The sequence below is a fragment of the Erpetoichthys calabaricus genome, chromosome 1 (genome assembly GCF_900747795.2).
Source record: "Erpetoichthys calabaricus chromosome 1, fErpCal1.3, whole genome shotgun sequence".
Taxonomy (NCBI): domain Eukaryota; kingdom Metazoa; phylum Chordata; class Cladistia; order Polypteriformes; family Polypteridae; genus Erpetoichthys; species Erpetoichthys calabaricus.
In genome coordinates, this window is record NC_041394.2 from 218426980 (window position 1) to 218440102 (window position 13123).

Consider the following 13123-nt stretch of genomic DNA (forward strand, 5'->3'; position numbering starts at 1 on the left):
ATCCATTTTCCAACCCGTTGAATCCGAACACAGGGTCATGGGGGTCTGCTGGAGCCAATCCCAGCCAATACAGGGCACAAGGCAGGAACCAATCCCGGGCAGGGTGCCAACCCACCGCAGGACAAAACTAATTATTTGTATAGAAAACAAAAAAAAAGGGTGCATCTTTGCACAAGTCCTGTACGGGAGTTTAACATAAAGGCTTTCAATCGGGTCTGGCTTTTAGGGAGCTCTGTCCTGTGGCTTGCTCAGGCCAAAAGTGACGCCTCCTTCTGGGATGCCCGGGATTTGTGAAGGTGAGACTAGTAGGGCGGGGCTACTTGTCTTCAATGGGTGGATTCTCAGTGCTATAAGGGAAGAAAAAGAAGTCAATGTTAGCAGCAGCAGCACCTCCTCTCTCTCCGACAGGTTATTACATACTTCAACAGAACCAGTGAGGGAGTCCTCTGATGCACATGTGTTACAATAGTAAAAAAATTTGTAAAAATGATGGGCATACTTTTATTATCAGAAAAAAAATTAGTGTAAAGAAGTAACTTTGCTTTTGTTTCTGAAATTTTAATTAGAAGGGTAATTACAGTAAATTGTTACATAATGATTAATTTGTCAATTGGTAATTGTTTACCTTTTAATATCAGGTGCTTTGTAATTTTGTTCTTGAGCACTATTTTTTATATGTAATATATGCACACTTTTAAAACACAGCCATATACTCAGTCATAGACAAAAAAGTTACCGCTTATTGTGCTTGAAAGGGTTAGAATTATTACAAACATTATGATATCCATCTTTGTATAGTACCAAACATAAATGCAAAAAATAGAGAAGATTGAGAAACTTCATGACCACTGACAAACTATCAGGCTCTCTGTAAGATCTGAATATTCGCTGCTCTTAGTTACAGTCACCAAAGATTTCTCTTTGTAATTTTTTTCCACTCCTCCTTTAACCGGCACCTTATCGTGGTGGAGGGGTTTGCGTGTCCCAATGATCCTAGGAGCTCTGTTGTCCGGGGCTTTATGCCCCTGGTAGGGCCACCCAAGGCAAACTGGTCCTAGGTGAGGGATGAGACAAAGAGCGGTTAAACAAACCTCCTATGAAGAAAAACAATTTTGGACGGCGTTTTCCCTTGCCCGGACGCAGGTCACCGGGGCCCCCCTCTGGAGCCAGGCCTGGAGGTGGGGCTGGATGGCGAGCGCCTGGTGGCCGGGCCTGCACCCATGGGGCTCGGCCAGGCACAACCCGAAGAGGCAACGTGGGTCCCCCTTCCCATGGGCTCACCACCTATGTGAGGGGCCAAGGAGGTCGGGTGCAGTGTGAGTTGGGTGGTGGCCGAAGGCGGGGACCTTGGCGGTCCGATCCTCGGCTACAGAAGCTGGCTCTTGGGACGTGGAATGTCACCTCTCTGAAGGGGAAGGAGCCTGAGCTAGTGTGCGAAGTTGAGAGGTTCCGGCTAGATATAGTCGGACTCACCTCGACGCACAGCTTGGACTCTGGAACCAATCTCCTTGAGAGGGGCTGGACTCTCTACCACTCTGGAGTTGCCCCCGGTGAGAGGCGCCGAGCGGGTGCGGGTATACTTATCGCCCCCCGACTTGGAGCCTGTACATTGGGGTTTACCCCGGTGGACGAGAGGGTAGCCTCCCTTCGCCTTCGGGTGGGGGGACGGGTCCTAACTGTTGTTTGTGCGTATGCACCGAACAGCAGTTCGGAGTGCCCACCCTTTTTGGAGTCCCTGGAGGGGGTGCTAGAGGGCATACCTTCTGGGGACTCCCTCGTTCTGCTGGGAGACTTCAATGCTCACGTGGGCAATGACAGTGAGACCTGGAAGGGCGTGATTGGGAGGAATGGCCCCCCCGATCTGAACCTGAGCGGTGTTTTGTTATTGGACTTCTGTGCTCATCACGGATTGTCCATAACGAACACCATGTTCAAGCATAGGGGTGTTCATATGTGCACTTGGCACCAGGACACCCTAGGCCTCAGTTCGATGATCGACTTTGTGGTCGTGTCGTCGGACTTGCGGCCACATGTCTTGGACACTGATGTGAAGAGAGGGGCGGAGCTGTCAACTGATCACCACCTGGTGGTGAGTTGGCTTCGATGGTGGGGGAGGATGCCGGTCAGGCGTGGTAGGCCCAAACGTGTTGTGAGGGTCTGCTGGGAACGTCTGGCAGAGCCCCCTGTCAGAAGTAGCTTCAACTCCCACCTCCAGCAGAACTTCAACCACATCCCGAGGGAGGTGGGGGACATTGAGTCCGAATGGGCCATGTTCCGTGCCTCTATTGTTGAGGCAGCTGACCGGAGCTGTGGCCGTAAGGTGGTCGGTGCCTGTCGTTGCGGCAATCCCCGAACCCGTTGGTGGACACCGGCGGTGAAGGATGCTGTCAAGCTGAAGAAGGAGTCCTACAGGACCCTTTTGTCCTGTGGGACCCTGGAGGCAGCTGATAGGTACCGGCAGGCCAAGTGGAATGCGGCTTTGGTGGTTGCTGAGGCAAAAACTCGGGCGTGGGAGGAGTTTGGGGAGGCCATGGAGAACGACTTTCAGACGGCTTCGAGGAGATTCTGGTCCACCATCCGGCGTCTCAGGAAGGGGAAGCAGTGCAGTGTCAACACTGTATATGGTGGGGATGGTGCACTGCTGACCTCGACTCGGGACGTTGTGGGTCGGTGGGGGGAGTACTTCGAAGACCTCCTCAATCCCATTAACATGCCTTCCAATGAGGAAGCAGAGCCTGGGGACTCAGAGGTGGGCTCCCCCATCTCTGGGACTGAGGTCACCGAGGTGGTCAAAAAACTCCTTGGTGGCAGGGCCCCGGGGGTGGATGAGATACGCCCGGAGTTCCTCAAGGCTCTGGATGTTGTAGGACTGTCTTGGTTGACACGCCTCTGCAACATCGCATGGACATCAGGGACAGTGCCTCTGGATTGGCAGACCGGAGTGGTGGTCCCCCTGTTTAAGAAGGGGGATTGGAGGGTGTGTTCCAACTACAGAGGGATCACACTCCTCAGCCTCCCTGGAAAAGTCTATTCAGGGGTCCTGGAGAGGAGGGTCCGTCGGATAGTCGAGCCCCGGATTCAGGAGGAACAGTGTGGTTTTCGTCCTGGTCGCGGAACAGTGGACCAGCTCTATACCCTTAGCAGGGTCCTGGAGGGTGCATGGGAGTTTTGCCCAACCAGTCTACATGTGTTTTGTGGACTTGGAAAAGGCATTCGACCGTGTCCCTCGGGGAATCCTGTGGGGGGTACTCCGAGAGTATGGGGTACCGGCCCCCCTGATAAGGGCTGTTCGGTCCCTGTACGATCGGTGCCAGAGCTTGGTCCGCATTGCCGGCAGTAAGTCGAACTCGTTTGTCACCGATTCTTTTATGGACAGAATTTCTAGGCGCAGCCAGGGCGTTGAGGGGGTCCGGTTTGGTGGGCTCAGGATTGGGTCACTGCTTTTTGCAGATGATGTTGTCCTGTTTGCTTCATCAGGCCGTGATCTTCAGCTCTCTCTGGATCGGTTCGCAGCCGAGTGTGAAGCGGCTGGGATGAGAATCAGCACCTCCAAATCCGAGACCATGGTCCTCAGCCGGAAAAGGGTGGAGTGCCCTCTCAGGGTTGGTAGTGAGATCCTGCCCCAAGTGGAGGAGTTCAAGTATCTCGGGGTCTTGTTCACGAGTGAGGGAAGAATGGAGCGTGAGATCGACAGGCGGATCGGTGCGGCATCCGCAGTAATGCGGGCTCTGCATCGGTCTGTCGTGGTGAAAAAGGAGCTGAGCCGCAAGGCGAAGCTCTCAATTTACCAGTCGATCTATGTTCCTACCCTCACCTATGGTCATGAGCTATGGGTAGTGACCGAAAGAACGAGATCGCGAATACAAGCGGCTGAAATGAATTTCCTCCGCAGGGTGTCTGGGCTTTCCCTTAAAGATAGGGTGAGAAGCTCAGTCATCCAGGAGGGGCTCAGAGTAGAGCCGCTGCTCCTCCGCATCAAGAGGAGTCAGATGAGGTGGCTCGGGCATCTGATCAGGTTGCCTCCTGGACGTCTCCCTGGTGAGGTGTTCCGGGCACGTCTAACCGGGAGGAGGCCCCGGGGAAGACCCAGGACACGCTGGAGGGACTATGTCTCTCGACTGGCCTGGGAACGCCTTGGGATTCTCCCGGAAGAGCTAGAAGAAGTGGCCGGGGAGAGGGAAGTCTGGGCATCTCTGCTCAAGCTGCTGCCCCCGCGACCCGACCTCAGATAAGCGGGAGACAATGGATGGATGGGTGGATTTTTTTCCATATGGAAAGACAGAAAGAAGAAACGTCTGCTCTCCAAAATGAAAACTTCTCTTATAGTTTTTAAATCATCCCAGGCCACATGAACTTTTGATTTCTTAGATATTCATTACATTTTATGTGCAATGTTTACTTCATTTTGGCATCATTGTTTTTGTTATTTATGTTGTTTTTCAATTTAATGTGAAATCAGATTGTCACTATTTAGTTTATTGTTTCTTTATGGATACTGCTATTTTAATCACTGCTTACAGCAAAGTCACTCATTGCCAGTCAAATAAAAGAAAGCATTTCGACTTTTGATGAAATAAGGGATTAACCTCAGCATAGCCTTGCATTACAGCACTTCTAAAGCATGATGCATTTAGTGCTTCTCTTTGTTTTTAATGTTAGTTTGAACTCTGACTTGGAATTTGATTAACAATATGGCTTAGGCTTCTGGTTTCTCTTGAACTTCTCATCTTGACTTTTGCCTGCCTTTTGACTACTCTTACAGATCTGCCCCTTCAAAGAATGACAATTTTCTGTCACAAAAATCTTAAATATGCCCGTTTGGACTGTGTTTGTCAGGGCCAGGCAGAATTTTTCTCTACCTGGCTCAGCAGTCTGAAACCAGAAATAACTGTAATTGAATACAAATACAGGACCAAAAGAAACCTCAAGATTTTTAAGCATTTAGGATGTGGTAAACTGATGTAAATAGCAGTCAGGCAAGCAACAGAGAAAACCAATTCACTAAATATTATGTGACTGGTGGAAAAACGCTAGCCTGAGTTGACTTTTCCTCTAGGGCACACACATTTCTATAGTACTATATTTAAAATTGTTGAAAGGTGGCTCAGATTCCGCTTTGACAGATGTCAAAAAAGGAAACTGAAGTAGAATATTAGACAATTAGAGTGGAACTAACCATAACAAAACTAAATACCTTCAAACCTACTGGACACAAGTACTTCCTCAGGATGTGGAAAATTGTGAGATCATTTTTAAATTGTATTTTTTTTCTTAGACTTGTAACATGTTTTGTAACTATATTCTGCTTTACATGCAGTACTATATTATTGATAGTATGCTTTAAGATTTCACATTATTCTATAAAATATTAGATTGATAATGCAGTTATTTTTATATACTCAAGTATAATGGAACAGCTGATGGGTTATATGATATATTTACTGGAAAAGATGACATTGGAAAACGAGGAATAATCGATAAATGGAAAGGTCAAAGGTAAGACTAATTTTACGTTCCTCAATCAATTATTTCAAAACCATTTCTAAAAAAGCACACAAATATTCTGAATTGTACTTTTAAAAAGATTTTGTGGTAGGGGTGCAAAGAAATACAGTTAGTTGGAATTATATTTCTAATTTGCTTTCTTAATTATCAACTTACTGTATTGTTTTCCTTAGCTGCAAGTTAGACATTTGTTTATGTTCATTTTTGATTTTGATTTACTGATCAGTCTTGAACTACTGATTGCTGTAATTAAATTTGTTTAATAACAAGATTAAAAGGCAGTCTGGTTATTAGCAACCCAGCTGTCACTTTCAAGGTTTGCATGACATATATGGGAGATTGAATATGAAATTAGACTCAATGTACAGTACAACAACAAAAATGAAGGAAACAAATTATTACATTAAGTAAATTTTAAAAAATACTAATCAAACCTGAAAATATTCATTCATTATCTAACCTGCCTAGAACCTAAATCCAAAAATGAGTTATTCAATTGAAGTGGCATTAAAATGATACACAAACTCAGGGAAGTGAAGTGTTGCTGGCATATATCCATAACAGCTTGACTTTGGTGTTTCACATAAATTAATTTGTTCTGGTTCTGCTAAATTTTGTAAAGAGTGGTTAACAATACTGTTTCACACTTTCAAGAGTTTGGGTTTGAATTCTGATTGGGCCATTGTTGTGGAACATTCTCTGCATATCTGTGTGTATTTTTCCCGAAGTCTTACACAATGCAGGTTAGCTTATTAGCAACTCTAATTTAACTTATGGTGAGTGAATGAGTGAGTGTACTTGTGTGCGTGTGTGTGTGTGCGTATGTGTGTGTGTGTGTGCGTGTTTGTGTGTGTGTGTGCCTATGAGAGCTTGAGTGTGCTGTAATGAACTAGATCCCCACACAGAGCTTCTTCTTGCCCTGTGCCCAACAGCTGCTGGAATAATCTCTTTGACTGTAATTATTATTAGGTGGATGAAAATATGATTTTCAAACCATGATAACATTCTCCATTGTCAGAAATGAACAGGTGCTTTTTTTCTGTTTTCAGGTAGATAGATAGATAGATAGATAGATAGATAGATAGATAGATAGATAGATAGATAGATAGATAGATAGATAGATAGATAGATAGATAGATAGATACTTTATTAATCCCAAGGGGAAATTCCTTCCATTAACTTTTTTCATTCCAACTTTTATATTGTTGTGCTTTACCCTTCAGAGCCAAGTTAGCAATTTATTTTATATGTTTTCCATAGTTTATTGATGACTTAAAATTATTTCAGATATTTAATTATATGTAATAACTTTCCCTAACAGTATAATGCTTTTTATTTCTAGAGATGTCTCATACTGGAATGACAAGTATTGCAACATGATCAATGGCACAGGTACATTTGCTGTTTTATTGTTATGCAATTCCAGTCATTTGTGTGATTAATAGTTTTTTTCTAATTTAGTGTACTAACTATTGTAAGGAAGAGACCAGAGAGGGCATCAGGGTGATGGGGCACCAAGGCAAACGCCCCCTTTAATAAACTGAAAAAGTCCCTTTGCTGAGGAAAAAATATAAAACAAAAGTAGATGGATTAACAGTCCATCAAATACGTAACCTCTCAGCCTCTGTTGTTAGGTCGGTCCTCAAGTGTTTCATCATTATTCTTCCCTGTCTTTTTTACCTTCTCAAAGCCAAGAAGCTACTGTATTCTTATGGCGTGCATGTCTGACACTATTAAATGTTATCTAGCATGACATTTTGCATAAAATGTTTGCAGCTTCACACTGTGAAATTTGAAACAAAGTATTAATGTATAGCAGAATTGCTTCATATTAAACTTTGTTAGTAAATAAAACCAACTCTGTTTTCACAAGCAATATTTTCCATTTTGTAATATTAATTAGATTGCTGGTATTCAAGTATGAAAATTTAAAGCATTGTTTTAACTGTCTGCTTACATTCTGTTAATGGAACACCATGAAGATGGCTCGTCATTCCCTCCTTTCGTGGATAAGAAGAAATTATTATATTTCTTCCCCTCAGATATCTGCAGGTGAGGTATTATTTCTGAAAAGTCTTTATTAATAGCTAAGTGTGTGCCATATTTACACTGAGATTTTGATTAATCTGTTTTAACAAGGCAAGTTAGCTTTTTAAAGTGTAAAATCATGAAATTGCTAATTACTTTGGTTGCAGTAAGAGATAATCTATAGATAGAAGATGTAGGCAAGGATAATTGATCATTTAAATGCATAACAATGCAGCAAGTCTTTCATAAAAAATAGTCAGAGTGTTACCCCATTTCACTCATAAAGCATAATATGTTGCCAAAATTATCATATGACATTGATTGTTCATGTACTAAACCAGCATATCCTAATGCAGGAATAATCCCTAAAATGGACATCAGTCCCTAACAGGGCACACTCACACACATCTACGTACACTTAAAATGACCATATTAAGATTTTGTAATGAACCCTACAGACATGTTCTTGGAATGTAAGATTACCTTCGGAAAACTCATATGGGCAAAGGGAGAACAAGCCAATTGCATAATAAAGTTGAGATTTTAAGATGAGACTATAGATTTGCAATTTTCAGATCATAAAGGAGGGTGTTGTTCCTGCCTTTTTCCCTGTGATTGCTGGGATAGGCTCCTGTAGCAACACAAGCCTATACTGAATAAGCTGGTTAAGAAAACGGATGAATGGATGGAAGGAAGGGGTAAAGTGTAAAATGTAATATTCCCATTCTTATCAAGACACAATGCACCAATTATGTTCTTCCAAACTGTTTTTCATTTTAAAAATATATTATTATTTAATAGTAATAAATGAACCCCACTGAGATCATTTCTTTCGAGTTCAACAAAATCACAGAAATGTTTGGGAACTTCGGTGAACTCAGTGAAATGCATTAGAGTCAGTGGGGAAAGAGAAACTGAACTAGATTTGAGTGGATCATAATGGTGTAAAGGTCTTTCAAGTGTCCCTAACATCCAGGGAAATGTCTGCCAACTATGCTGGACCGATTATTGTGGGCAAAAATGTGACCTGAGCTTTTAGGCAGCAGTTCCTGCCTGAGATAAAAATAATAAAAATAAATATCAGAGTAGTTTAAAATCATTTGCACCCAGTTGGTAGGCAAGAAGGATGATTTCACTCAGGCTAGTTCTCCACAGATTTGATAACTAGAACCAAAAAAGTACAGTTTGTAAGCAGAAGCTCAACACTGTAGCACATGGATTCTTCACTCCTTCTTGTCTGCATCAACTGCATGGCACTGTAATATGTGTAATTTTATTAAAGGGGAGGATTCACACATTATGTATAGGTCTCATACAAGTCCATGCAAAGAGGCATTACATTTAAGACATGAATACACACATTTCCACTTTCCTACTGCATGTGTGATTTGTGTTTAAATGTAATGGAATATTTTCTATTAATTTTTACCACACCTCTATGATCAGCGTTATGTACTCAGGATGGACTCTCCCATCCAACACTGGCTGCTACAGCTCTTTAATGTCAACACTGGCAATGCAAAGCATCATGGAGCACTGGTCTCCAACTCAGTTCTAGAGGGCCGAAGTGGCTGCAGCTTTTCATTCTAACCGTTTTCTTAATTGGTGACCCTAACCGCTAATTTTGCTGCTAATTAACTACTTTTCCTTTTATTTTTAATTGACTTGTTCCCTTGAATTTCTTCATTGTTCCTCTGAATTGCTCAGAAATGAAATGTGAAGTGAGTGAGCCAACAGAAGACCAACTAAGTCAGGGCCTGAAACTCCAACCAATTTTACTCCAACCAGTTGCTTAAGTAGGCTCTGATTTTTGTTGTTAAATAAACCCATTCTGTAATTCCTTGGCTTGTTGCTGCTCTTATTGTGCAATAGCATACATTTCAGAAATTGCTAATTTTCTCTTTTTTAAAAGCACTGTTAAAATGTTTTGGGGACTTGAGACCTTCATCTTTCTTTTATTTTCTGATACTGTATGATGGACACAGTTTGCCGGTCATGTTTTGGCTCATTTTGTATCTCATTATAGTTTGGCTGCTATTTAAGGAAAAAGAAACAATTAAGGGGTTGGTGTCTTCAAGAGCATTAATTCAAAAGAAGTTAATTAGCAGCAAAAACAGGTCACTAATTAAGAAAAGGGTTAGAATGAAAACCTGCAGCCACTACACCCCTCCAGGACCGCAGTTGGGGACCCCTTTTTCATTGTACACTAGTTGTTTATTTTAAGAGGTATTACATATAACTTGAGACTGCTTTACTCCAAGAGTTTTGGGAGTTGGGAACAAACTACCAAGACGTGTAGCTGAAGCAGATACCTTGACAACCTTTAAGAAATATCTGGATGAGATATTGGGAGAGCTTAGCTATCACCTAAACAAACAAGCCTAATGGACTAAATGGTCTCTTTTCGTTTGTCAGATTTCTTATATTCTTATATACTAACTTGAGAACAATTTAAATTAAGAATTGTAAAACACTTTTGCACACACAGCATAGCTCTACAGAATGATAGATTATCTTAAACAACCACAGAGGGTATCTGCAGTCAAATACAATAAAAACAGAATCCATGTGCATAAAGCTTTAACAGAAAAAGTTAAAAGAATGCATGTTAAATTACAAGCTGGGGTTGTAGACATCCAACATATTCTTGAAATTAAAAATTTACAGTAGATAGCATTTTATTGTGATTTAAATGGTAGAAGAAATTAACTCAAGTAATTCTCAGTTTATGCATTGAAAATTTATTAATAAAATAAATCTTCATGGAACAACAAGCTGGTGCAGTGCTTATCACTGTTGAATCATCAATCCAACATCCTGGCTTTGAATCCCACATCTACTGTACGTCTGGTCTGTGTGGAGTGTGCAGTTTCCAAGTTTCCATATGTTGATTTATGACTCTAAGTTGGCCCTTTGTAAATGAGGAAGTATAAATGAGTGCACCCTAAGATTATCTGGCACCCTATCCTGGGTTTGCTCCAGTCCTGTGCTCAATGGTCTTTGAGATAATGTAGGCCTGACTTTCAGGCAACCCTGAATAAAATTAAAGGGGTATTGACAATGAAGAAAAGGATGACATATCTGAACAAACACCAAAACCGAAAACAAACAAATATGCAGAAGGCAACCACTGGGTAATGGTTTTAAGTTAATGTTTCTGTAGAAAATGTTGCCAGTTGTGTTATGGCAGAAAGACAATAATACTCCTATCATGTTTTGGTGGTGAGTGGTGAGAGAATACTACTGGAAGTTTATTGTTAATTTACATGGAATAAATATCTGTAAGTACTTTTCATTTGGCATTTAGCTTAACTGTTATAAATTTCACTGAATAATGAGGAAAAAAAGTATTCATTGACGCAAACAGAAATGTTGGTCACAGAGCAATATTACAATTCATCAACTTGTCTTTCTGTAATAAATCTTACTTAATTCCTACCAATTTATGTGAATCTTTCAGTTAAGCATACAGAAGCTAAACTATTCATACCAATTACAAGCCTTTATGTAGATTTACTATGGCTGTTAATTTCTGTGTAGAACATTGTTTGCTAGTATGAACTAATTATCTGATCGATAATAATATAATTTAATTTCCAGGTCAATATACGCTAAATTTGAAAAGGAATTCAAGTTGAAAGGAATTTCTGTCTATCGCTTCAAAATTCCACCAGAAACCTTTGCCTCTCCTGTTGTAAATCCTGAAAACAAATGTTTCTGTGATGAGAAAAAAGACGACTGTTCTTTGGCAGGAATTCTTGATATCAGCAGTTGCAAAGAAGGTCAGTGTTGAACGATACTAATGAAACAATATCCGTAGAGGATGGTTAACTATGAATATATGTATTAATATCATACTCAATGCAAAAGTCAGGGTAAACTTTATTAACTCTGAATGGAAAGCTCAGTTCTGTTACCTGTATAATTTATGTAATGTACAATTGTATAATTTCCTTATGTATTTTACATAGAATGCTTTTTAGTTTTTGCTAAGCTACCCTTCACCATATATAAAAAATTCGAATTCCTTCCATCTTCATATCTGATTCATCCAAATCACCACTGTGGGAGATTGAATCTTTCTCAGCAGCTTTAGCCACACTGAAGGAACCGGTCCTGACTGCGCTTATTAGATACCAAGGTGTAATAGAACAGAACGCTTAGATTTACAACACTAAATTTAAAACACAACATCTTCTAAAACAGAAATGCAAAAGAAACCAAAAAAACTTTAAAGGCTGTATTGGATAAGTAAGGATAAAGGGAGGATGAAGCACATGAGTGTTGCAACACAACACTAAAAAAAGCCTTTTTTGCTTATTTTTCTTTGCATAAAAGTGTTTAAAATATGTTAAATTTTTTTTTGTATATAAAGTTTAAACAAATGATCACATTTTATGTCATTTATTTTTTACACATCAGTTTTTTGTAGCATACCTCAGAACATATTTGACACATTTCTTGCTAAGAATGAATAAATAGCTGGGTTAATATACCAATAGTATTTTAAGTCTTTGTTTTTACATTTATCCTTTACGGAAAGGGAACACAAAGTTCAGTCCTGTTCCGATAAATGTTGTTAAAATGCAAGGCAGCAAAAGAAGAAAAGAAGATACCAATATATGTAGAAATTCAAGAGTAGGAAGAAAACATATGCATAACATATGGAACCTTCATATAAAGTATTTTCTTTTGCAGTCATAGTGCTAATTTTGGATTAACCCTGAGGAAAAATTAAGGAACTGAAGCAATAAATAATGAATGTATCACAAATAAATTTAGAAATGTCTTATGGCCATCAAATGCAAAATGATACCAGACTGCTAAGGTCCACTGGCCTGTGGGAGGAATTTTAAAAAGACAAATGCTAAAAAGCATCAGTAAAATCATATTACAATGTAAATGTATTGTGGCAACTTGATTATACTCTTAGTATACGTGCACCATATTTTTATTCATTTCTGAAGATAAGTATGGCAATAAACATATAAATAACTGCCATTTCACGACTATCACAGCAACTGCCTTGCATTTTCGATGAGGCAGCATTGGCTTATTTTCACCTTTGATTGTTCATCACATCCAAAAATTCCAATAAATGAAAGTGTTTGCTAAAGATACATGACATGACATCTCATGAAAATGAAGGGAATAGTTCTGATACATGCACTTTATTCCCCTTGGCACTTTAAATGCAAATATCAAAGAATTACTTCTGCATTTTTGCTTTCATTATGTGTGACATGCTCAAATAAACCCTTCTGTGTCCCACTCAATATATATTGTGATGCACTTCTACGTTTGCCTGCGTCTGGAATATATTCTTAGCAATATCTTGCATTACATTTAACTTTGTGAATATGCACTGTATAAAAGAGAAAATATAAAATTATAGATAAATGTATCTCACACAAGTCAACAGACTTTTTTTTTGTAGTAAAAAAATTTGCAACATACATTATCAAGTGGTAATCCATCTAGAAAGAAGATTAGGCTCTATTAAGGGGTATACCCTGGAAAGGGTACACGAATCTTCATCTACAGGCCAGAGAAATCTGTACAATACAGCTATCAAGTCTTGGACATGGTA

At 40.3% G+C, this 13123-nt stretch overlaps 1 protein-coding gene across 1 annotated transcript in view; it reads left to right on the top strand.

The window, feature by feature from the left end:
* Positions 1 to 13123, top strand: part of cd36 (CD36 molecule (thrombospondin receptor)) — a 79849-nt gene that overhangs the window by 45720 nt on the left and 21006 nt on the right. Inside the window, exons 5-8 of the mRNA XM_051923801.1 lie at positions 5405 to 5496; positions 6848 to 6897; positions 7488 to 7557; positions 11134 to 11315. Of these exons, the coding sequence (XP_051779761.1) occupies positions 5405 to 5496; positions 6848 to 6897; positions 7488 to 7557; positions 11134 to 11315 (394 nt within the window). The remainder of the gene's footprint in view (positions 1 to 5404; positions 5497 to 6847; positions 6898 to 7487; positions 7558 to 11133; positions 11316 to 13123) is intronic.